This window comes from Pleuronectes platessa, chromosome 4 (assembly GCF_947347685.1).
Source record: "Pleuronectes platessa chromosome 4, fPlePla1.1, whole genome shotgun sequence".
Taxonomy (NCBI): domain Eukaryota; kingdom Metazoa; phylum Chordata; class Actinopteri; order Pleuronectiformes; family Pleuronectidae; genus Pleuronectes; species Pleuronectes platessa.
Window position 1 is genome coordinate 29,371,786 of NC_070629.1, and position 21,505 is coordinate 29,393,290.

At 42.9% G+C, this 21,505-nt stretch overlaps 2 protein-coding genes across 2 annotated transcripts in view; both read left to right on the forward strand.

Moving 5' to 3' along the window:
* The first annotated feature begins 400 nt into the window (after positions 1-400).
* On the forward strand, positions 401-16,645 carry LOC128438537 (uncharacterized). Its single transcript, XM_053421120.1, has 4 exons — positions 401-755; positions 12,694-15,621; positions 16,382-16,404; positions 16,589-16,645. Exons 2-4 carry the CDS (start codon positions 12,843-12,845, stop codon positions 16,643-16,645), a joined length of 2,859 nt encoding a protein of 952 aa, XP_053277095.1. The 5' UTR covers positions 401-755; positions 12,694-12,842.
* An 836-nt stretch (positions 16,646-17,481) lies between these two features.
* The window catches only part of LOC128437729 (protein unc-13 homolog B), a 34,505-nt gene continuing 30,481 nt past the window's right edge, over positions 17,482-21,505 (forward strand). The window contains exons 1-3 of the mRNA XM_053419941.1: positions 17,482-17,529; positions 18,135-18,140; positions 19,722-19,796. Coding sequence (XP_053275916.1) covers positions 17,482-17,529; positions 18,135-18,140; positions 19,722-19,796 — 129 coding nt within the window. The remainder of the gene's footprint in view (positions 17,530-18,134; positions 18,141-19,721; positions 19,797-21,505) is intronic.

Consider the following 21,505-nt stretch of genomic DNA (forward strand, 5'->3'; position numbering starts at 1 on the left):
TGAAGATAATCATAATCTACGTCCCTACTGTCATGCATCAGAAAAAACACTGTTCAAATCGTTCCATCAATTTATGTATGAAGGTCATGATCATGCAGAACCACACTGAGGCGGAGTAACGTGTGTGTGCGTCTGTCGGGCGACCGGAGGGTGTGAAAAGTGAAATTATGTGAAAGAGAGAGAGAGTGAGAGAGAGCGGCCAACACGTGGTGCATCTGTGCAACAAGCTGCGATGAGTGGAGCTGATGGGAGGAGGAGGAGGAGGAGGAGCTGTGAGGATGAGAGAGAGAGAGGGAGGCAGGAAGAGAGAGAGAGAGAGAGAGAGAGGGAGGGAGGGAGGCGGAGACAGGAGGTGAAGCGACTGCTGGGAGGCGTCTTGCTGAACGCTGTGATCGAGACCGAGAGGACGACAGGAAACACAGGGAAAGTGACAGAGAGTGACACACCGCCATCTCAAAGAGGAAACCGGCAAATGTTCTTTCTCCTCAGTGATCCATCGCCTGGGTCTGAGTTCATCACTTCACTTCTTTAACGACACGGCGCTTGATTAGTTTCCCTGCTCGTCACTTCAAAGCCTCTCCACTTGCATATCTTTAAAAATGACGTAAAGTGGTGCAACCGGTGTGGCTGTGTTCACCGGGGGATTTTCAGATGCTCGGTTTATGGATGCTCGGATTGTGATGTCAAACTTTGCTCTCCTTCCTCCTCTCCTTCCTCTTCTTCTTCTCTTCCATTCCACCGTCCTTCTGCACGAGGTAGGTCTTCACTTCTCAATCCAGCTCGCAGCAGAAAGTGCTCGTCAGAAATATTACTTACAAGTAGAGATGAAGACATTTGAGGAAGATCTCTGAGATCAAACACCTTTTCCACAAGTTAAAGACTCTATTGGAATTTTGATGGGCTCCTGATGAAACCTCTTGTTTCCCTGGTGTCAGATCTGAATGTGATGTCAAGTGGATGTGCTGCAAACAGAAACACATTTCCTCTGCTCCCCCACATTGCACCGTCATGCCAGAAAGTCTATTTTTAACTCCTGAAACCAAATCAAAGTACAATCGTGCACTTTTCTCTCTCTGTCAGTGAAATGCTGTGTGTGAATGTTTGTCTCTTGTTTGTGTTGAGCTGACACACAACATGTAGTGTATCTTCCATGCTGTGCAGCGTCAGCGTCAGTCGTGATCTCCTCTCACGTCGTGTGAGCGTCTCAGGGTTTCTGGGGCGTTTGCAGGAGCTCCAGCTTTAAAACTTCTCCTGTGGTGGAGAGCATCACTGCTTCATTACATCTCTCCTCAAACCTGTGGGTCAGGACCTTCAGTGGGCTGTGGGATGACTGAGTTTATTATGAATAATCATATTTCTAATAATAATAGAAGAGTGTAATCATCCCTTTTTTTGTGGTGCTGATGCATTTTTCATGGGAACAGGCTTCAGGGCATCTCTCAGCAGAGAAGTAAAGAGAACGAGCTGTGGAGGAGAGACTGAATAATGACTCGACTGTCCTGATTCAGTGCGTCCACCCCAGGGGGTCACGCTGTCGGCCATTAGACATTAAACGCTCTGGAAACAACAGACGAGTCGGTTTCAGTCGTGTTTCTGAGCTTGTTACTGAAGGTTTGAGCTCCGGTGGTTCTGATGGTGGCTTCATGGAGATGAGTTCATGCTGCTTCAGGTTTGTTGGATGAGAGTGAACAGAGAAGACCGAGTGGAGGAGGCTTCTCTGCGGTCGGCTGCAGTGAGAGACAGAGTCTAAACTCATCAGGTGCTTTGACTGTTCAGTAAAATACACGTCACGGTGGCTCTGGTGCTCTGGATCATCTCAGCAGCTTCGTCCACTCTACCAAAGATATTTAGCAAAAAGCGAACTTGAGCCTCTCGTCCTTTTAAACATGTCTTTTTACAAACAACTTCCAAAAGTGCAGATTGCAAAAAACTCTTTTCCTGTGGATCTGTGTGTTGAAATGATGATGTCACAGCTGCTCTCACATGTGCACTGTTTGTGTAACGATCCTGCACCAGACACGACAACAACAATGGCGGCTGTACATCTGTTTCCCTGCATGTGAGCTAAACTGCTCGGTCTAATTACATTAATTGCATTGGACACTTCTTCTCTGTTTGGCTGATGGTTGACTCTATCGCCACCTACTGGCTTGTTTTAGCATTTGTACGAGTTTTTTCTTTTCCATATGGACATAGATATTTTTTTAAATGAGGACGGATGATTTTTATTAAAGAATCGAAAGATTTTTATATATAAAATATATATAAAAATAATATTTTCAGTTGAAGTTAATTCTTCAACCTCTTAGTACAAATACAAATAATAAAATGTAAAAATGAGCCACTGAAAACTGAGATTTTATTTATTGTAGTAAATGAAAAGTTTAGCAGATTAGATTTGATTTGAGTTTTACCTGATTGATACTGAGTTTTGTTTTTATTGTGATAGTAACCAAGGGACATACGAAGTGGGACATTTGACATCAAGATAATCTTTTGGTCAGTGCCCCCTGGTGGACGAACTGTATAGTGGCGACATTTTTTATACGTGTATTTGTTTATAATGTTATTTACTGGCAAACATATTCACTTATTCTGTTATATCTGTAGTTTTATATCAACCGACGAATCAGATTTATCACTCTTACTTTAAGTGATGCATTCTTCAATGTGCTTTTCAAGGAAATATGTAAACTGAAGCACAAACTTTATGTAAAACACTGACAAAATGAGGTCAAAAGTAAAGCCAAAATTGTCTTGATGCCCCCTGGTGGTTGGCTGCAGTATAGCAGTCCAGTTAAGTACAAGTTTTGTCTTGTTTTGTAAATCCTCTGGGTTTTTACATTTAGTCGTTTGACTGACAGACGATGAAAATTATCTCCAGCTCGCCGACCTGGCTGATGACGGAGGCTGCCGCGGTGAAAGGCCTCGGTGATTTGGATGCTGTCAATCAAGTGACGTTTGAACCACAGGGCAGCCGGTGGTGGAGGAGGTGTCCGGGGTGAACCCCACACAGGTTCTCATACACTGGACACCTTGACATCTATTTATGCCTGCATCTGTAATGACTCTTTAGAATAAGAATTAGAATTATGATTATTCTTGTTAGAAAGAGTTACTCCTTTAGATGACTGATGCAGGTTTCCCATTAGAATAAAGTTTAAACCGGCTGTAAAACATCGACTCTTGTGTCGGCGTGTTAAATGGTTTGTTTTTCTACAAACGAGCACTGTGATTGATTTGCAGTGTCTCCTGGAGGCCAAACAATCTCAACACATCTTGCTTTAATCTGACGGAGTCTTGAAGGATTTCGTGTAAACACATTTATCCCTCGACTCGCCCTGCCTGAAGCTCTCAGTCAGATTTCTTTTTGGAGATTCTAGTCTTGTGTCCTCACAGGTATAGGAATAGAAGGATGTGTGTGTGTGCTCAGCAGGGGTTCGTCTGGTCTCGTCCAGACGCGACAGGTGACGAATGTGTTCCACGGCCTGAAGCAGACACAGAAATGAAATGGAGACAACGAGGGTCAGTGTCTGCAGCTCTGCCTTAACATGAAATGGGATGAGGGGCGGGGTGGCGGGGGGGCAGCTCAGTTTCCTGCAGGGACTCAGACAAGGACAAGCAGGAGGCAGAATGAGAGCACCTTCATATCTGAGGTGTGGCTTGATGTGGAGATCACAAAGTGCCGTCTAGTATCCTGGCAACAGCTGGAACAACTTCACATGTTACATGAAACACGCGATGAAGAACATCAGGTTCTCAGAGCAACACGGTGTGAAACCCACATGAGACTCTGGTTCTTTATTTATAGACTTATGGATGTAGTTAAACAGGATATGTGAATACAAACTAAAGGAAATAATAAAATGACTCAATCAAAGCCTGAACCCTCAGGTCAAACAGTCACACTCCTCTGTACGAGTCTGGAGACCGATTTTGAAATGATATTTGGTTTTGTGTCGGACTAAAAGTATAAACGTATAAACAAACTGAGACTTATTTCACATTAATATAGTTTCAAGACCATTTACCTGAAAACACTCAGCCATAAAACATCAAACTCAAACAAGGTTAATTGCAAGAAAAACAATTTGCACCGATAGATACTCAACATGGATTCATCTCTTCTGTGTTATTGTCCATTTCATTCGTGTTTCTTCCCACCTCTGAATATAATGTGATCGCCCAGAAGAACCTGAACTGTATCTCAAAAACCTTTTATAAAAAAATTCCATATCAACAGGATGATTCATACAAATTAGAATAATGGCACATTTCCGTGGTCTCACACCCGTTTGCTCACACAAAGGCTCTTTTGTTAAAATACAGTATTTCCACTGGGCTCTGAGCTGCAGCTGGAAAATGTAGCTTTTGGCAAAAATCTGAAATAGGACAAAGAGCAAAAGAATCAGAAAACCCTGTGAATCGGGTTTTAAACGCTGATCTGGTATCTGCTGGGGCTTCGTCCACACGAGCATTCATTCATCACAACCGGCTGAGAGGGACTGGGGGGGGGTCTCATCCTGAATTGGCAGGGGCAACAAGTGGCATCATTGTTTGGCATCTCTGAGGGAGAAAAGCTAAATCAATTAGCCTCAGGAGTCCGGGCTTTGTCATTCGCATCAGGCTCCGGATGGAGCGCGGCCAGGACCCGGCTCCTGGAACACACGCTCGCTCGGGGGAACAGCGAGGAAGGGCTGAGGGGGAGGAGCCGGAGCTGGGCCGGATTATTTGATTTGCTTGGGAAAGTGAGTTTACCTTCCGCTCCCTAACAACCCTCCCTCCCTCTCTCGCTCGCTCCCTCGCTCCCTTCCTCCCTCGCAGCGTGTCAGCTGCTGATCCAGGGGCAGCTCAGCTTCAGAGCCCATCAGAGCCTTCAAGTGAAAACACTTTACCTTGTACACTGATCTGTTTATGCTGCAAACTGAGTTTCCTGCTCCTGCAACCGGGCCGGCGGTGGCCTTTGTGTGTGTGTCTGTGTGTGAGTGTGTGTGTCTTTGTGTGATTAATGGAATGGAGGGCCGCTCATGTCTTCCTCCAAATGATATATTGAATGTGTGTGTGTGTTGGATAAAATGAGTGATGCGCTTGGACGGAGGTGGAGTGGCGATGATAAATCAATTAGAGTGAGCAGGAGAATCAGGCTAATGAAGGTGACGGCGAGGCCACAGTCCCACTCAGTCATGACTCAGTCCTGCTGGTGGGAGTGAACCAGTGCACACACGTGTTCTTACTGGATCCCACTCACCAGCGCTGGGGCTTCAAGTCCGGACAAATACAAGATGAATTTAACTGAACATCACAAAAACGTATTTGATGTCCTCAGATCTGGTTTTAAATGTCTTATGTCGTTTTTTGATTGACGGCACAGCGGAGGATTCAGTCTTGATTGCCCCCTGGTGGCTGGTTGACATAATCCCTGCCTCCTCCATGTTAGCACAGGGGACACTGGCAAAACTAAAAAGTAAAGTTTGAGTAATTTCTTTCCATGGATGTTTTCTGTCATTTCTCTTAACTTGGATAAAATTGTGGATTTTTGAGAATTAGTAGAAACACTTTGGATGATTTAAGAACATAAGACAACAAAATATATTAAGTAGGTTTGGTTGTTTTAGACATTTTAATAAAGAGTTGTTGCACATGTTGTATTTTTAGAGTCTAAACACGAGTCTTAATGAGCCGCTGCCTTGGTTTATCGGTAGTAGAAGTTCACTTTATTTCATTGTGTTTAAGTTTCATTTATTTTCTCCCACTAAATCTTTATAAAATGAGATGTAATTGGTATGAAATTGGCTGCATGATGGATTGTGACTTAATTACTGCAGATAAAGATCAATCCATCACTCTGATTCTAAATCACTCCATTCCACTCGCTGAATATATCTTGCGTCGCCAGTATTTTATTCTAATAATCGTGTTTATAAAATTCCTTCTGAGATTGCAATCAATTTTGCGTCTCTTTTTTTCAAGCAGCTGTTGTCACGCTTCTCTTTCTCTTCACGTCTTTCTTCTGGGAACCAGCTGCCCACCATTCTTCCAGCTGTCATTCTTCTCTTCAGGATTCATGTCCCCTCCTAATAGTGGTATTTATTTTCTGTCAGGCTCTCTTTGTCCCGGACAGAATAACATGCTCATTACGCACATTCACAAGATGTTTGTGAGCATGTGCCTCTTGCATAGAGACACACACACACACACACACACACACACACACACACACACACACACACACACACACACACACACACACACACACACACGGGTGAATCTCGGTCGGATTGTTACCAATCAGCTGTAGTTATGTACTTTACCGGCTCCTCTGGGTATTTTTCTTTGGATAAGTAGCCGGTCTTCTATGAAATTTTTATTGAGCCATTTCCAGCCCAGAGAGGAGAATTTCATCTCTTAGGTATCGACAGTAAAAGATGATTTTTTTTTTTTATCCCTCTGTCTCATCTTGTTGATGGAATCATCACGTGTAGTTTCCGTTTTTTTGGGTTTTGTCTATTTCTAAATGATTAATCCAGAAACAGCACGTTGCCCAGACTTTGGTTTTCTGATTTCAAATCAAATCTGTTGTCCGCTAAAGACACAGACCCACTTTAACACCCACTGACAAATCAGAGTTTCCAATTAACCTCGTCCCAATCTGCACGTCTTTGGACTGTGGGAGGAAGCTGGAGAAAACCAGCACAAACACTGGGAGAGCATGAAAACTGCACAGAGAAAGACCCAGGCCGAACAGGGATTCGAACCCGGCACCTTCTTGCTGTGAGAGAGTGTTCAGTGTAATTTCTGTTGGTCACAGCAAACATGATTTCTGTCGCACAACAGCAGCGATGATGACACTTTCCATAAGGTTCCCATTAAACACTGCAGGTCATGTTGCTCTGGTTTGTTTTCTTTCATCAGTGATTTGGTTGGTTAGGAGCTGGACCACCTGAGCGTCAGAGGATAACGACAAACTGTGTCTTCACTTCACATGTTGTTTGTGTTACTGCAGCTCAGAGGTGATACAGACATGAAACATGTTTCCCTGCTCAGAGAAGTCGTGCAAAACAAAATGAAAGACTTATTTGTTCATAACTGAAAATGAACTCGTTTGTTTTTGTGACAAGTGACTTCTTGCAGCTTGAGGAGTAATGATGATGGTTCTGGATATTGAAATATATATAAGGTGGGAGTAGATGACATATTTTAGAAAGAATGTTTGGGTAACAGGTAGTTTTGTCGCCTAAGTTCAACAAGCTCTTAATCATTTTGGCCTTGCAGCTCTTTATTTTCCAGAGCTGTTGATGTTTGTTGTTTGCTTCCGACAAATGGACGATTTTATCCTAAAGGTATTTGTAGCAAAAAGAAAAATAGGAAACTGCAGTAACGTATATTTTTAGATGTTTTTTTCTCAACTCTTAATGCTCAAACTTTTTGAATAAAGGAAATAACATTCTAGTTATTGTAACTTTTGCTGGATTTGGTTTGATCCCTTTGCAAAACAAAAGGTGAAGAATGACAAGACACTAAAGCAAGCGTGGTCTCAAAAAAAGGCATTATGGGTAATGTAATGTGTAGAGGCTTATAATCAGGGTACCAGCAGGTGTATTTTCAAATCCCGACCAATATACTGACTAATGAGCCCAATGAGTGATGGAATATTGCTTGTAACAGATGAGACAGACTGGTGAGAACTGGGTGCCCATGATGGGAATTAACACACCTACAGCCGAAGCTGTGATGAGACCTGTGAGGATGGTAAAAGCTTTTCGGATGTTTTGACAGCACACCAGTGTGACGGTGTTTCTCGTGGCGCTGCTGAAAGAGGGACGGCTGCTACAGTCAGGAAGTTAATGTGGAGCACAGGAGTTATGGGCATTAAGGGGTTCTGGACTCCTCTGAGCAAACCACAGACTTTAAATTAACATGGAAGACATGTCCCCACTTCCTTCTACTATCCAGAAATAAACCTAAAATATCTCAGATATTAATACTGAAGCGATCAGGGTGATGGAGCGAAATCCAGGTGATACATTGGCTCAGCTGTCAATCATAATGTTTGAACCCGTTTGTATATCATCAAATAACTAATTAAAACCAAACCTACCTGAATAATAAATGAGCACTAGAAACTACCTCAGATGGTGAAAAAAATCTTTTGCTATTGCTCATGTCCCATCTGCTTACAAGGAGGAGGAAGGTTTTATGGCATGTACTGCCGCCAGCCACCAGGGGGCAATGGAGATGCTGAGGCTTGACTTTTAAGGAGCTGTCCATCTAATTTGCATTAATATACGGAGACCACAGAAACTCTACCTGTGACTAAACTTAATAATAAACATTAACAGTAAATTTTTTATTGTAGTTTCTTGTTGTAGACAAAAACACAGCAGAAACAAAATGGGCAGAAAAACACAGTCTCATCCTTTTTACTCAGCTAAAAGAACTTGAGTTATAGTTGTCCCCAAACCTGGGCGTTCCTCACTAATGGCTACCTGGGCCGCAGCCAGGCAATTTCCTATTAGCTTGATGAGTCACAGAGTAGAGATGTGCAAGATTTGTTGCCTCCCCCCCCCCCCCTCCATCACCTCGGTCCTTCCTCCACCTGGACTTGTCCGATTTCCATTTAATTGACATGAAAATCTGTGGTTCCTCATCTCAGAGAGATGCTCCACCAGCGGACAGCAGGAGGATGAAGGTTACGGGTCTTGGAAGCAGAATCGACCACGCGTTCCAAGCTCCTCATTTCATTTTCATATCACCCCAAATTTACTGCCACAAGCTTCCAATCATAACCAAAGTGAATGCATTTGAAAGTCACAGCGAGGTAACAATACGTCCGCTCCTCATCCTCGTCCAGGACGCCGCTGTTTGAAGCCACATACGAATTTTGGCCTAAATATAAAGTGCTAATAGACAATTGTCCAGTTGTCCAGGTCCCTTATTCGTGTGGATGTGAATCTGTCAGGACTTCAGACCCATGCAGGAGACGTAGCAGCAGACCAACGATAATTCCTCCTCCTCTTCTGGATCTTTCAGGGAAGCATAATAACATTGTTTTAATTGTAAAGCAGCTCATGAAAACAAGGAGTAATTGGCCCTAAGCACTATAATTTTGGATGTGGCCATTCCATCAAGTTAGAGATAGAGTTGTCAAACCAGCTCACGTCCCACTCCTCCACTTTCTTCCCTGAGGTGACATGAAAGTACGCGGCAGAGTTACTCACCCGGGACGAAGAGGTAAATCTCCAGAGTAAAGTAGTTCTTGTCATTTTCTGGCAGCGGAGCCGACGCTCACCTCGTTCTGGCTGCAGAGCGACTTTCTCCTTTGGGTCGCGTCCAACGTGAAATGACAGAGAAAGAAAGAGACTGAGTGTTGCCAACAAGACGCCATAAATAATGCGAATAACATGAAGGAGGAGAAGGAGCCTGAAATGCTGCAGGATGAATAAACTCAATAGCACGAAGGCGCTTTCTTTTGTAATGTCGTGCAAATTGTAGGTTTTGTTAATAAGGGCTTTGAGAATGAGTGGGCTGCACAGAGAAACACAACAAGCATCATATTTATGGACGACTTGGAGGGTTGCCGTGGTTCAGAGACCCGTGCACCTGCCGGAGCTTCCTCCCGACCTCCCTCTCTAATCAGCAGGGCTGGACGTGGATGATGGAGCCTCCATCAGCCAGCTGCTCTGCACCAGGCTCACGCAGAGAAAGACACAAAACCCGGGAAGCAGCCGTGGTGCTGCTGCATGTGTGGGTGTGGTTATAGGGGTTTGATTGACAGTCATAGTGAAGTGTGAATACTTTATTATTTACATTTGAGACAAACTATAGATTTAATTTAAACTGATTTAAGGTTATTTTTTGGATTTTCTATAAAGTATCATCTCAAATGTCAAATCTTGGTGCACGTGACAAAAGTATAAAATCAGGGAATTAGTGTTTCGTCCATATAGTTGATTCCTCTTTTTATGCTTCTTAATATCTTCAGGTTTTTCTCACATTTGCAGATTGTTGAACTGACATTTCAACAAAGAGAGTTTATTACCAAGTCTCCAATTTTATCATAGTTTGATCTGCTCTTTAAACCAACCAGACCTTTTCTCCTCACTTTTTAATCCGAATCTTTTATTATCGACCGTCTGATTGTTGCAGTGAAATATCAAAATCCTTTTCAGTTGCGCTCTAACAATTTCCCAAGAAAACAGATTTCCACGGCCTCTAATTTATTCATGTATTCCCGAACTATAAGTGACAACCGTGTGTGTCTGCAGCCACTTTACATCAGTTTAGAAGTTCCCTAACTTCTGTTCGCTGAGTCAGAACGTGTGTGTGGCGCTGCTCTGCCCTCAGGGTGAGATGGATTCAAGTTTCACTGCAGCACATTTTAACTCCACTTCCTTATTCTAAAGCTCAATATCCTTTGGCCCGCGAGCTCTCGACACTTTCTAATCTACATCCCAAAGTCTTCGTTATCTCAAGTACTTAATTAATCTGGGCTAAGTTCTCATATCATCAGTGATTATAAATCAGTCCAGTGTAAGTATCTTCGTACTCTGGTAAGAAATCTTGCTTAACAACTTTACCCTTTACATTAATAACCGTTCCTGTGCTGGAACACAACGAGGGATCTGTTCCTTGGAGGTGATCACTGCTCTCAGGTGTCTGATGGTAATCATGATTAATTTGATTTTAAAGAATTCTGCCCTCCAGACCCACGAGACCCACAAAGTGTAAGTTCCAGCATCTTGGAAATCAAAATTACAACAAGCAAGTACTAAAAAAGACGGAGGGTCAGAGCTGCAGCTCCCCGGTGACCGCGGAATGATCCTGTAAAAGAGGAGCGTCTCGGAAAATGAATTTTACAACAATATGAGCCATGTGGAGATATGATATCACTTTTACAAGCAATAAGAACCAAATAGAGGAAACAGGACATGATTCAGAGAGAAGAGGGAATCTGAAGTGTTTCATATCCTCAAATTATGTGTGTGAGAGTTTGTAGTTTTGTGTTCAGGGTTTATTCCACATTGATCCTCTAACATTTCTTAGATATATAAGATGTTATTAGTATAATTAACTATAGAGCGAGAACATTAAGTCTTACGAGTGAACTGCCATCATCTCATTATGTCGATAAACGTGTTCCACCAATCACAGCCCAGTCTCAGCTGTCAATCAGGATATTTCACCTTGTTTTTCCTTGCATCATATAACTGGTAAAAACCAACGCGTCTACTGGTTTCAAATTGGTTCCACGTGGTTCTATCTGTGTTTTGTTTGGGTCTGTTGGGTTTTCACTGGGTCCAGGTTGATTTGACTGTTTCCAGCCAACCACTAGTTCATGATCAGGATGATTTAGCTTCACTGTCTTGTCGTCTGTCTTCATTCTCAGTCGATGGTCAAAACAGTTTCTGGAACATTTTAGCCTCGATTTGATTCCAGTCGTTTGAAGGATTTTAAAAGTGCAAGTCTGTTTCCTGTGAGCTCAGCAAAAAAAGCTGAAGGAAAACGTCTGTGTGAGTTTTTAAATCCGCTCCAGCAGAGTTCTCTTCTGTGTGAGAGGCCGTTTTATTGAGACTTAAATTCCCCATATTCCTCCGTGATGGTCTCTAATCAAGCTTTAATGCTCCCTTAAGTCGAGTCTTAACGACACGTCTTGTTTAATTCAGTGCTCTATATCAACACTCATTTTCATACTCTTTACACATAAAACTATTTTTCGTTATAGATCGTTAAAGTTATATAACGGAAAAACATTTGACAGGTAATAAACACATGCCGGACTTGATATGCTGTTGATATACAGTTTACAGTTACTTTGACGTTTGCATTTGCCTCAGTTGCAGTTAACATATAACTAATATGTTAATCAGTGACTCTGATGAGGTCTGTAGTGTGAGGGTAACAGGTCCTTTTGCAAGTCATCAAGCCATGTGCTGCTCATTCCTCCATGTGAAACATCTCCTCACCACAGATTGAGACGGAGTTGACGTGTTAATAAACGTGTTACTGCACAATATGACCCTTTATGGTTATATACTGGTTATTACTGGTGTCAAACTCATCCTCTTTAGATTCTGACCGGAAAAGATGTTCATGTCCTGTTGATATTTTGTGTAGTCATTGGAAATTAGATGGTGTCCAGTTACCGTGATGGAGAGAGATAAAGAATCATCCGATGCACAGGATGGGTCTTTAATGATATTTAATCAACAGAAATAGTCGTTTTAATGGTATCTCATATTTAATACTTATAGACAATGACTAAAGACATCCCACAGAGCAATGACAACAAAAAAATATTATAATTTATAATATTATAATATACCTTCAAAATATACAACATATTCATATGATAAAATAATATTCTTAGCCTACACAATCATCATATTTTCATATCATACGAATGGTTTCTGGTTTCTACATAAGCAGAGGAAATGTGTTTGGAAACACAGCACATACTCTTTCATGTTTTACCATGTTTTGAATTCGATTTTTAAATTATTTATAACTTATATAAGTTTAGATGTAATATCTGAGCACTATATGTTTCTTTAATAATGGGAAAGAGGTCAATCTTTATTACAAAAGGAACATTATTCCTCAAATGTCTTCTTCTTATCTCTGGTTTTCTATTGACTGGGATCTTACAGTGGTTTTGGTGTTTACAACTATTTTATCTCTGTCTTCCCATTTTAGCCACGGACCAGTAATATTAAAAACGTTGGACTAAATGAAGTTACAACAGGCTTTTTTAACAAATGAACAATGATACCAGGAGCGTTTTGATTGTAACTCACACCGACCATGTGGGTAGCTAGATAAGAACAGGCCACTCTTCTGAGAATATGTTCTCCCGGAATCGCTTCAACGGACAACATGGAGCAGGTGTTTCCCCTAAAGGAGGCACCAAGACTAAAGTCCAGCCACCCAAAAAGAGGGCTCCGAATCCTCGAGTAGCACTCGTCATCCGGGGTAAAATACACCGTCTCCTGCAAGGATCTGCGGACCACCATGTCCCAGAGTCCCAGCACTATTATGCAGGTATTGAGGATGAGGAGGCGGCATCGACAACAGAGGAAAGTAGGCAGGAGCATAGAAGGACATATCCAAAGGTCAGCCAGAGGACTGGAGACTACCCCCCAAAAGTGCCAAATGGTAAAGAACATGGAGTGGCATCAGGGCCCCCATGTGTTGGAGAGGTGGAGCTGAACAGAGAAGGATGTTTAAGAATACCCTGCACTCTGCAGCATAGAGTCTGCAGATCCCCAGCAAATAGGAAGCGTATCTCGTTTGAGAGTGATACTCGGATCATTCCTGAGCAGATGCGACCGCCCTACAGCCCAAGTAGCCCGGACATGAATGGTTCTAAATATGCAGGAGCAGCTGGAAGGGAGTTTGCTTCACCCCGTAGTCGACCAAAGAGACCATACTCTACCGGAGACTGTCTGGACTACAACTTCAACAGAGCTCTCCCAGGAACACTGCTAGAAGAGGACGAAGACAAAGAGGAGGAGTCAAGTGCCATCATTGATCACATTCTAAAAGAGCTGAGGGGGATCAACAAAATCCAGGAGGAAATCTCAGACCTCAGGGATTACCTGACCTCAGTTCGAGGGTCGGTTGAGGAAGTGTCATCCTGTGTTGATGCTGTATTGTTAGAGATTGAGGGCATCCGTTCTAATAAGGCTGGTTCAGGGGCACATGCTAGTACATGGTCAGGGGCAGGGTGCAAAGATGGATCATCTCCTCGCAGAAGGCCTGCTAGTGCGTACGGCAGTTTAGGGAGCGCAAAGCCAAAGTCTGATTTAAATCTTTTCCACCCAGTCTGCAGTGAGCGCCATAGCGTTCATGGAGAATTGATGTTACCAAGGTCTGAGGAGTCTACTGTTTCACCCATCGCTGAATCAGTGGATCATCAGGACCTGGAGGAACCTGATGATAATTCTGACCACAGTTCAGATATTCCAGTAGGTGCTATAGCAAGGAAGCTCAGCTTTGGTTACCTGGGGCAGGATGGCCACGACTATCCAAGCACCAGCTCCCTGTCTTCTGGTCACAGTTCAAAGTCTGAGTCAGACCTTGATAGACCATTATCTAGTCATGGGAGAAAACAGCAAAGAGCTGAAGACAGGGAGGAACACTGGACTAACACTGGACCTCCACACAGTGCCACTGCAGAGTCTGTGTGGCATCAGGAATCTTACCTCAGGGACAGACGTCAGGAGTTGCATGAAGATGATTGTAAAGGTGCTGGTAGCTGGGATCACTACAGTGTAGGAGGATATGGTACATTGGAGAAGTGCTCCACAGGAAGCTCAGAACATCTCTCTGGTAAACATTACAACTCACCTGCAAGTGCTTCTAGCAGGGAGGAGTGGCAGTCACGGAGGAGAAGGTCTGGGACCAAGTCTGGGACTCGTGTTCCAGCAGGTACCAACCTTGTTAACCCCACTGTGGGATATGAGTGTGCTGCGGATTTGTCCTACCCTCAAAGTTCTGGTTACCATTCAGTTGATGGGCATGATGGAGAAGCAGAGTTTGACTATCAGCAATCAAATGACCTGAGCTACACTTTAGACTCTCAAGTTGATACCTATCAGGAAAGTTATTTACCCTACGAAGAATCTTCAGAAGTGACGTGGAGTGAGTCGTACCTGTGTAGTGCTGTAGGTGGTGTAGATGGGCCATTCGTTCAAGAGCCTGAAATCGGTAACTTTGAAAACTGGCTTCCTCCTCCTGGCAGTGCCGACGTCCCAGATGCTGGTTTCAATGTCAAGCGTATAGGTCGAGCTGTACTGGATTTCAGCTCTGCCTTACGGGGGGCATTACGCAAGATTGAAGTACCTGTAGCTCAAAATCCTGGAGAGGAAACAGACTTTGCTATCACGATGCCTTCTGACCTACCCACAGCTGAGATGCCTTCAAAACCTTCATGCTACGACACACAATTCGAACAATCTGAGGAACAAACATCTGGTAAAACCAGGAGGAAAACACATATGGTTGATAGTAGTGATTTTGTTAGGGAATTGATCAAAAACGGTTCTCTAAACAAATCAGATCATTTCTCTGAGCATATAATCGAAGAAGCCACGAAACGCCTTATCTTGGAGTCTATGGACGTCTCCAAACGTCCTCCTTATTCAGACAAGGTTCCTTCATGCCAGGAGGAGCTGGCAGTCTGCACGGACCCAATCTCCAGTAGCACTGCAGTATTACCTCCACCTGAAAGCCTTACAGAACAGCCTGCTGGAGGCCAAGTAGGAAAGCATTTAGTAGGCCCTGCAGAAGGTCTGGAAGACACACCTGCAGATCTGAGTGGAAAAGCCCAGATTTCCCAATGCACCACCACAGAATCTCTCTCGGTCTCCCTCTTGGCGGATGAACCTGTAGCCCCAGAGGAGCAGGGAGAAACCGATGTACCACTTTCAAACCAGTTAGCCACCGATATCTCCGCCGCAGAGGGAGATGCAGGAGAGCCACATGTGGACTTAAGCCAAATGGACGAACGCAGGCTGAAGTGCCTGAGGGGCTTCCAGCAGATTCTACGGGAGAAGAGAGAGACCAGACGTAACCTCACCAGTATGACCATGTCCAGCTTCTCTCAGGAATACTTTGAACCAGGTAGTCATAACTGGATGTTCAAATTCGTCTTTTTTTTCAACTAAATATATCATTCTTTACTTTTATTCTCATGCATGAAAAGATACATCTTTTATTTTTGTCTGATTGTTATTCCTCAATCTTAATCATTGGGCCTTGAGGCTAAAAGAAGAAGAATTTATTCAAGTTCTTCTCTGTGATTCTAAATGGAAAGTGTTGCCTCGTTCCACCTTTGTGCCCCAGTTGAAACCCTTTGATCCGTCACAGCTGCAGTGGGATGTGTACCTTGATGAAAGGATAACCACTGGTATTCCCTTTGAGGACTATCTACCAGCGCTTATGAATAATCCCCCTGCACCGAAAGGTCTCTCGAGTATTTACTTTACCAAATGGTCTCTGCTGATACTGTAATTTTATGACCCTCTGGAGAGCGATGTATCAGCTGACACTCACGAGCCAGCCCCCCCCCCCCCCCCCCCCCTCGATTCTGAGGCTCCTGCAGTGACCATTTACTGAATTAGAAAACATTAATTATCTCCCTGGAAAGCGAGCCTGACATTAAAGAGGAAGGACAAGGGAGATATTAGGAGTCATTTTCATGATAAATTATACATGTTAATGAAACATTCATGACCTCAGACCCCATCGAGCGGGAAACGCTGCTTTTAGCGTGACCGAAGCATTTAGAACAAAATGAATGATCCAGGGTGAGTCTTGTTATTTCCGATAAGTCAAACGAGTCCATGACTGTTTTCCCTGTTTCTCTTGTGCTGTTTTACAGATGGAAGCCAAGATGGAGATCAGGTTACCTTTACTGTGGTTTCTCTTCCATTAACATTACACACGTGTCTTCTCATAATCATTAATTCCTTCTATACAGTTTTCTTTACATTCTGTGGACATTTACTCCTGTTGGTGTTACTTTCTGTTTCTATCTGTTGGGAAAATACTCACTGAAACCCTTAAAATCCTGTGTTCACCTTCACAGCTAATTGAAGAGCTTGAGGTTTCACGAGACGTCGGCCTCAAGGCACCGGGGGCCTAATAAGAACATTCATTGTTTCAGTCATAAATATAGAAATTGCCACACAGGAGTAGGTCTGTATTGATCAGGACATCGTATTGATTAAAACGAATATAGATGCAGAGTCTCTCCGGCTCCCGGGTTCGTACGGTCACGCTGGTGTTTTCTTTACTAGCTGTCAGACAGAAAATACACTGAGAGGAAGCAGGAGTCGATATGTGGTGCGTTCACTGGGAGGGGGTGTGGTTCGGAAGGTGTTTACTTTACAAGGTGGAACCAGATTTATGATGCTCACATATGTATGAGGACTATGTAATTGATTGAAATGCTTTCTCTGGCATTTAGTGCTGAAAACTCAACCAACCCAGTGTTTTTCTCTCTGTGTGTGTGTGTGTGTGTGTTTTAGTGTGTGTGCATGCTCTAAGTGTCATGAAACCAATAAATGCTGACAGCCTTCAAATGGCTAAATGTCTGACCTCTGACATCTTATTTCAGAGCCGATATCAAGATGGTGACCCCAGCAAGCACCCGTGGGCCAAGCCAGGGTCAGTAAACACCTTGTGTGTGTGTGTGTGTGTGTGTGTGTGTGTGTGTGTGTGTGTGTGTGTGTGTGTGTGTGTGTGTGTGTGTGTGTGTGTGTGTGTGTGTGTGTGTGTGTGTGTGTGTGTGTGTGTGTGTGTGTGTGAGAAAGAGACAATATGATTACATGACGCAGTGTTTGGATTTATTTTCTTTGTTAAAATATTTATCAATGCATCTTGGTATTTGTGTGTGTGTGTGTGTATGTGTGTGTGTGTATTTGTCTCTGTGTGTGTTTGTGTGTGTGCAGGGGAAACACCCCCTTTGGCATTGACAGCATGCCCGACCTTCGCAAGAGGAGGCCCATTCCCCTCGTTAGTGAACTGGTGAGTGCATGTTTCTCAACATCCCCCCCACGATGTTTTAATTTTGATCAGTGTCCACCTCCTAAATACAAAGATCCAACATATGATATAATAAAGTTATACAGATCCAACTGAACTCATCTATTTACCATTTAACCAGGAATGTGTTGATAATCACATTTAGCTAGAATTTAAATAAACATCTACACCAGCTTTAAAACCCTCATGTGCATAGAGATGTAGACTCAACAACAAATTGACTGATACTGATCAAGACACCAACCATGAATTTCATTCTTCTGATCTTATTTTTATTGTATTTATTTTTGTTTAGTCATATAAACTAGTAGCGAGACTGTAAATGTTGTGTATCTCTGCTGCTGGACTGACTCCAGCCTGGTTGAGTGACACCAGAGTTCCATCCTCTTCAGGATTTAACACTTGCAGGCTACATTCAAACTTAATACCTGTAGGTGCACGTACTGTACTGTGGTGGCCCCGGCTGTGAAATAACTTGTTTGCCAGATATCTGGAGGGAACCTGCTTCTCCGTCTCTAACCTTCTCTCTCTTCTCGTTCTCTCTCCTCTGCTCTCCTCGTCCTCTCTCTCTCTTCGGCGACCCTCAGGCGATGGTGAGTAACCGAGCAGTGAGATCTCAGCTGCTGTGTTTTGCCATTTCTTTGTTTTGCTTGGTTTCAGAGCCTCTAATGGTTCCTGCAAAGCACTTCGATCCGCTCACTGGGAAGGTTTCAGACATCTGGTCTGAGCACGCACACATGTTCAAGTACAATCAAAGTAATATCTGGTATTGTTCACCTGTACGTCAATATATATTCTGACAAACACAGGAACAGTCTCTCTGCCTGTGAATCCTTTCAGCTTCCTGCAGCCGGTTGACGCTTAGCGAGAGGCTTTTATCTGTGATTGGTGTTTTAGCTACAAGTCCTTTAATTAGCCGGCTTGTCTTGCTTTGATTCAGTAAGTCACCAGCTCCATTTCTTTAATTACACACTGTCCTCTCTGAGCAAACAAACGCTGATAAGTGCTACGGCAAAGTGAGACTTTATCTTTCCTTCCTTCAGTCTCACGTCTACTTTGCAGTAGTTTAGTGAGTCGGTGACTGAGCTCCGGCATCCGAGCGGTGAGAGCTGTGAATATTCACTCGCTGAGATCTGAGGGACTCGACTGATTAAAGAAACTTGTCTCCTTTGATTTGAGAGGATCCTCCAGAGTGAAGGTTACTTTCACCAGAGAAGACGTGTGGGTGCAAACTGCAGCCGTGAGGGACGAGGAGGAATAAAGCCTCCGGGAGGACATTGTCTAAGTTCATTAAGTTTAGTGAATGTGGAGAGTGGAGGAAAGGAAAAACAGATAAAGATGAAGGGACACGTTCTGCAGGCAACAGACGTGTGTGTGTGTGTGTGTGTGTTTGTGTGTGTGTGTGTGTGTGTGTGTGTTTGTTGTGTGTGTGTGCGTGATCTAAAATGAACTCGATTAAAAACAGCAAACAACTTGCACGTTCGAATACAGTTTGAAATGAAGAGTTAAGCCGATGAATCACAGAGTAAATCAGCTTCATGATAACTGACAGCGTGTGTCAGTGAAAAGCTGTGATGGTAAAAAAACAAAAAAACAAGTGTCTGTCTCCAACACATTTCTCAGGTGTGTCACCGTGAGATGAAAACTGCATTTTTAAACTTCAGCTTGTTTCTTGTGCTGGAAATGAAGAAAAACACTTTGTGAGAAACTTCCTGCTGCGGTGAAACCGACTGACACTCCTCGACAATATATAGGGGGCGCTCATGAGGTCGCCTATGGAGCTGTGGCCCCAATATCTAGTGTTTATGGGGGAAAAGAAAACGTCTGTTTATAGGTTTTTAGGCTTAGAAACAATAGATATAATTCAGTTAGATTTTATTCACAGCTTTTCAATAATAGTGACAAATCTTTGTTTGTTACTTCCCTTTGGTTTGTCTAGACTCTTTCTGTGCGAGCCTGGAGTTAAGTTAAGTTATTAACTCCACCACGAGCCTGAGTTACATTCACAGCCAGATTTTGTTTCAGTGGGATTAATAGGAAAAGGGAAAACTCTCCATCTTTTCTTAATGGAACCAACCAACCACAGCCCGACACTGAGGATTGATCTCCTGAAGTTTATCACCTTTTCTTTCTTTGTGGTTTCTGTTTGATTCTTTCCTGTTTTCTTCCTTCAGTCTATGATACAGTCCAGGAAAGCTGGACTCGCCCACACACTGGCCACACGGACGTCCCTGAAAGATGAAGAGCTTGTGAGTGGCCCAGTACATACGACACTAACACACACACACACACACAGACACACTATGACTTTCTAGTTTTCTACTGGGAGACTGATGGGACACACACAAACCCACTCCCCCACACACACCTTCTCTCTCCGCTGTCATTACTCTGCAGCCACATTTTGTATATGTTGGTTCCAAAGTATTGTTCAGCCTCTAAATTTAGCTGAGTCAGCGTCAGGGTTTAATGGAGCCAGCGACCGAGCGACTTCTCTGACTGGAGGAGACTTCATGTTGGTTTATGACTCTTTGTTTCAGGCCGTCTCTCCTCCACTGTGTCGAATGGTGATTGCATCATATCAGAGGAAAATTGAGTTTGAATAATTTAATGTTTCAGTTTAATACTTTTTTGAATATTTCAGTTTGGTACATATCGGCATTTGAAATGTTTTTTTGCCCCGAGGTCCATGTGACGTTAATCTGACCCTGGAAATAAGACTTCTGAATCTGATTCTACTGCAGTTATTCATATTATCATATTTATTTATTCACTTAGAAACATGCACGATACTCAGAACCTGCACGTTTGTTACAGTTACTGACTTTCCCTGGTTTACAGATGGCTGTTACACAGTCAGAATACACCAGATGCTTTCTCTATATATATATTTAAATGTATATATGTACATATGTACTGTGTGTTCAGACTCAACTGACAGATGGAACGAGCATATGTAGTGAAATATTTAAAACTCCTCTGTGGGTTCAGCACAACAAACACACAACTCGAGCCAAAACCAACATTCACTGACGGACAAGCAACAGCAACTGTGTTTGTCTGTGACGCCAAATTACGAAATTAATTTGTGACGCCTAATTATGAACGCAGCTTATTTTCTGTTGACCATCACGTTTTTTATTAAAATAATTGATAAAAGCCACAAAATGTGTCTGAGACTCATGGATCCTTTTCAACTTCTCTCAGTAAGGAGCATTTTTTCTCTCGTGTTGCACAACAGCAGCTCCACAGGCTCTGAAAAGAGATTGTCCATCTGTGAAGAGAATTAAAAACCTGAACATTGTGAAGAAAACTGATTTATTTTTCAGCCCATTCATCCAAACTTTTTTTAATCATAATAATAATGGCAGCAACAATAATCGAAGCTGTACAAGAAAATCTCTTTGTCCTTAAAGTTACAAGATGTTTTATGGTGACAATGAAGTAAATCAGAGTTAATAAAGCACAGGGAAGAAAGTAAAACGCATGAAACAAAGGTGAATAAAAGAGAAAGTGTAGAACAAGACTGAATGAAACCAGAGCTTTAGATGTCAGAGTGTCAGCTACACCACTACCACCAGTATAATAATAAGCCTGAGGGATAATAATGACTCAAAATGCTGTTTAACATTCCGTGTTCAACAAATCAGGTCTCGTCCTCCAACTCTCCACCTGCACGGGACAAACGCAGAACTTACTTCATCAGAGGAGAAGTTTTGAAAGATATAAAATGTGCAACGTCACAGATAATCACATTTCTCCATAATCCTAATGGAGGCCACCTGAGATTAGTTCTTTAATTAACAATCCAAAACCTTTTTCCAAATTAATGCTGCAGACGATTCTGTCCAAATCAAGAAGAGTGTGGATCATATAGTTTCCAGTGCTTTCATTTCTTTATCATTATTACGACCTTGTCTTTGTGCTGGTTTGTGTCTTTTCTGTCCTTGTTGTGTTG

What these genes read in the sequence shown, in the direction of transcription:
- LOC128438537 (XM_053421120.1), top strand. Translation starts at nt 12,843, where the DNA reads ATGTTCTCCCGGAATCGCTTCAACGGACAACATGGAGCAGGTGTTTCC. An exon ending in TCAGGAATACTTTGAACCAG is followed by an intron (nt 15,622 to 16,381) that starts GTAGTCATAACT and finishes GCTGTTTTACAG; the next exon opens with ATGGAAGCCAAGATGGAGAT. An exon ending in GAAGCCAAGATGGAGATCAG is followed by an intron (nt 16,405 to 16,588) that starts GTTACCTTTACT and finishes TCACCTTCACAG; the next exon opens with CTAATTGAAGAGCTTGAGGT.